Here is a 4186-nt window from a genome sequence, read left to right as displayed (position 1 = left end):
TGCTCCGTTTTGAAATTTCCCGCTGTGCATTGCGCGAAATGACGACGCAACAACGTCATTTTTTAAACTTAGACGTGACTTACGTCCATCCCGATTCACGGACGACTTATGCAAAAGAAAAAAAAATTCAAATTTCTACACGGGAACGACGGCCATACTTAACATGGCAAGTCTATCTATACGCCGCAAAATAGCAGCTTTAACTATACGGCGGAAAAAGCAGACTAGAGACGACGTAAGAGAATGCGACGGCCGCACGTACGTTCGTGGATCGTCGGAAAAAGCTAATTTGCATACCCGACGCGGAAAACAACGCAAACTCCACCCAGCGGATGCCGAAGTATATTGCATCTACGATCCGAAGGCGTACGAAGCCGTTCGCCTGTCGGATCAAACCCAGATGCCGTCGTATCTTGGTTTGAGGATTCAAACTAAAGATACGACGCGGGAAATTTGAAAGTACGCCGGAGTATCAGTAGATACGCCGGCGTACTCTCTCTCTGGATCTGGCCCTATACATTTATTGGACTAATTATATCACTACAATTATGAATAGCCAAGCCTGTTAGCTACTGTAATTAACTTGTACTTGGATTCTTATTCATACCAAGAATCTGTAATTATCATTTCCACTACAAACTCCAGAAAACAGAGACTATCAGACCTCATTCATGGCACTCACACACCAGGAAGACCTCAGTATAGACTTACGTGATTCCAGCGGCTGGTGACCCGAATGTAGACGGTGTAGTTGATGTTGGGGATAAGAGGAGCATTGTGGAACCCATTATAATGGTGGTCATCCCCCAGGGTGAAGGTTCTGGGTCCTGTGAGGGTCTCTGCAGGAAGGACAGCCGCGGTATAACGGCTCAGAGTCCAGCTGGAGTTGTACGGGGTGGTTGTGAAAGTCAGACACTCCTTTGTTGAATTGTCTTCCTTACCGCCAAAGACAATTATTTCATAAGATCTGGAGGCAGAAAATATTGGAATAAATCTCAGGAATGTGATATAATGCATGTCATCTCTGCTGTCCTTTATATTAATTATTCACTCAGATAAATACATTCTGATAAACTCTAAATGCATCATATTTCAGATTTTTTTTCAAACATTGCAGAATTTAGGGGAGAAACAGATAAATTGACAGGTTCTCCCTTGTTGGTTTAGAGCAGGGGGGCTGTTAGGATCCTAAAAGACTCGGGGCTCCTATATGCACCTTAAATAAGGCCTTGTATAATAAGGTAACAAAGAGCATACAAGGCACTTCTCCTTTCTCACTGTCCTCCTTCTCTTTGGTCTCTTTCTCTTAGAATGAAACAATCAGTACTTTTTTTTATAGACAATAGATTGAAGCAAGAATAGCAGGAGGTTCCATGGGACACAAGTACCCGGCATCTCCATTGCTTCCACCATTCCGCAGGTGTAACTGCATGGCCATCTAGAGACCTGTTCAAGAAGTTGTGGTAACTTTCTTGCATTCACATTAACATTTGTTATTTACCACATTAACTTGCATTGTGTTAAGGAAGCCTATTTATTTCTGAATGCACTGCCAAAACACCACAATGCACAATTCACCAAGTTTTGAATCTTTAGTGCCTCTGCCTAGAAAGGCCTTGGACCGGCAAGGGGTATTCCCTTCTACGAATACCTTGTCTGAGTTTATATCACACCTACACTCTAATGGAAGTAGCGCTGGCCCAACTTTAAGATGAAATTTCAACGCTTTATAATGAACTTGAGGCAGGACGAGTGAAGATAGAATATTTATCAGGATCAAAAAGGGCTTTGACATGCATCAGTCACTGAGTGGCCCTCAGCATCCCAAAGCATCTTCATCCACCAGAGCAATGCAGCCACAAAACAGAAGGTCAGCCAAGCAAGTCTTCAACAGGAACACAGCAGAGAGTCTCTGGATTTGTTGACCAAGGCAAAGGCACAGGAGATCTAATACATGCAGCTTAAATAGCCAGCAGGGCTTGTTGACGAGCAGGATATGATCACCAGGTGAGTCACTGTGGAATGGAGTACTGGCAATTAACCGACAGCTGAGCAGCCTGAGCTCTTAGAAGGGAGGGCTGAGCCCAGCTCTGACAGTACCCCCTCCTCAACGACCCCTCTCCCTCGGAGGGTCACCAAGTTTGAGGGGGAAACGTCTATGGAAAACAAGGAGGAGAACAGGGGCATGTACGACTGAGGATGAGATCCAAGAGCGGAGTCAATGATGGATTCTACTTCATACTCCTCATGGTTTTCAACTTGTACTGGGTGAGGACTTGGCACTGAGGTGGTGAAGCGGTTGCACACCAAAGGTTTTAAGAAGGAGACATGAAATTCATTAGAGATACTCATATTAGAAGGAAGGTCTAAAACGTAAGCCACTCGGCTCGAAACATGGAGTCGCAGGTTGCGAGGTGACAGCCAGACCCTCTCCCCAACTTGGTAGGAAGATGCAGGTAGGTGTCTGCGGTCAGCATGGAGACTGTATATACTATATAATTGGCACGCCGCAAGAAATCGAACGAAGACCATGGAGACGTTCCTCTAACACAGGAATGCTCTGAGGAACGAATGAGTCAGACAACATAGATGGTTGGAAACTGTAATTCACCATAAACAGGGACAATTGAGAAGCGAAATTAATGGCACTATTGTGAGCAAACATCACCCAAGGTAAGAGGTCTGACCAGTTGTTGTGATGGTCAGCAATATAGCAATGTAAAAACTGCTCCAAGGACTGGTTGGCTCGTTCTGCGGCCCCATTAGACTACGGGTGATACGCAGAGGAGAAGGAAAGCTGAATTCTCAACTGTGCACAAAAGGCTCACCAAAACTTGGATACAAACTAGCTACCCCTGTCCAAGAAGATAACCTTCGGTAGCAAATGTAATCGTAAGATCTCCCGAGCAAAAATGTCTGCTAGTTCTTTGGATGTAGGCAACGTCTTAAGTGGAATGCAATGTGACACAATAACTGGTCAACCACCATAAGGATAACTGTGTTTCCCTGGGAGTTGGGTAACTCCACAATAAAATCCATAGACAGGTGGGTCCATGGCCTCTCTCCAATGAGTATGGGTTGTAGGAAGCCTACTGGAAGATGTCGTGGTGTCTTACACATAGCACACACGGAACAGGCAGCTACAAAGTCGGCTACATCAGCACGTAGACTAGGCCACCAGAATTGTTGGGAAATGGCCCAAATTATTTGATTCTTCCCAGGGTTACCAGCAGCCTTGGGAAAATGGCAAGTCTGGAGCACAGCGGTGCGAAGACCCTCAGGGACAAAACATCGGTCACAAGGTTTCTCAGGAGGAGAATGAATCAGAGCGGCAAGAATTCTGTCACCCAAGAAATATAAGTATAGATCAACATTTACAAGCTGGGCTCATTTGACCCTTCTGATTGTAGTTACAGAAACAGATTAACCAACTGTAAGCAGTTTTTCACCTGATTGGTCCGTTCAGATTGAGAACCGGGTGGAGCTGTAAAGTGTCATCATTCATTGTCTTCTCCATGTGAAGCGGAGGATCTGAAAAAGAAAATTCAGGAATCCATTTAGGAAATAGAGCTGATGTGCTGTGTGTCAGTAAAGACTGTCTGACCAGGGGTGGATATGGAAATTGCACTTACACTCACGAGGAACATTCACCACCAGCCCACATACTTAGATTTCAACGTGAGACTACGTCTTCTTCATACACTTGAAGACCCCCCACACTAAAGAGACCATGGCAATAGTTAGTTAATTAGAACTTAGCCAGGCTTGCCCAGCAATAATGGATGTGACTAGCCATGCCTGCTTCCTGATTGGCCCCTGCACGAGGTACCCTCACTGGGGTGGAGTACTGACAAGGGGCATTTCTAGCAACTGGCTCAGCATGTGCATGGGCACAAGCCACTATGTCAGACCAACAGCTACCCTGAAAGGAAGTACCGGTCACATCAGACATTGAAGTCTGGTACCAGCCTGCCGTAGGGTTTGCCCACTGCTGCGCGGAAACGTTATATGCCCATTTTGCAGGAGAAGTCTGACTCTACTCTCCCCACAGGCTCGCTGCCATCAATAAGAAGCTTTTCTGTTCCAGCGGCTGCCTGAGCTTGCAGAAGCCAGAGTCAACGACCCTGGCAGACTGCCTGTCTTGCGGGAGGTTTCCGATGACAACGGAACCACCATCCTGCAGGAA

At 45.9% G+C, this 4186-nt stretch overlaps 1 protein-coding gene across 1 annotated transcript; it reads right to left on the bottom strand.

Moving 5' to 3' along the window:
- Window positions 1–560: 560 nt before the first annotated feature.
- Window positions 561–3553, bottom strand: LOC120925097 (receptor-type tyrosine-protein phosphatase mu-like). Its single transcript, XM_040335972.1, has 2 exons — window positions 3450–3553; window positions 561–967 (listed from the first exon to the last, which is right to left on the bottom strand). The coding sequence occupies exons 1-2, from the start codon at window positions 3515–3517 to the stop codon at window positions 697–699; spliced, it is 339 nt and encodes a 112-aa protein (XP_040191906.1). The 5' UTR covers window positions 3518–3553; the 3' UTR covers window positions 561–696.
- Window positions 3554–4186: the final 633 nt, after the last annotated feature.

This window comes from Rana temporaria, chromosome 1 (assembly GCF_905171775.1).
Source record: "Rana temporaria chromosome 1, aRanTem1.1, whole genome shotgun sequence".
NCBI lineage: Eukaryota > Metazoa > Chordata > Amphibia > Anura > Ranidae > Rana > Rana temporaria.
Note: the sequence above shows the minus strand (reverse complement) of the source record. Positions and strands in the feature narration are given on the sequence as shown.

Coding starts and splice junctions, on each gene's coding strand:
- LOC120925097 (XM_040335972.1), bottom strand. CDS start 3,517: ATGGAGAAGACAATGAATGATGACACTTTACAGCTCCACCCGGTTCTC. Junction 968..3,449: donor AATCTGAACGGACCAATCAG/GTGAAAAACTGC, acceptor TTCTGCCTCCAG/ATCTTATGAAATAATTGTCT.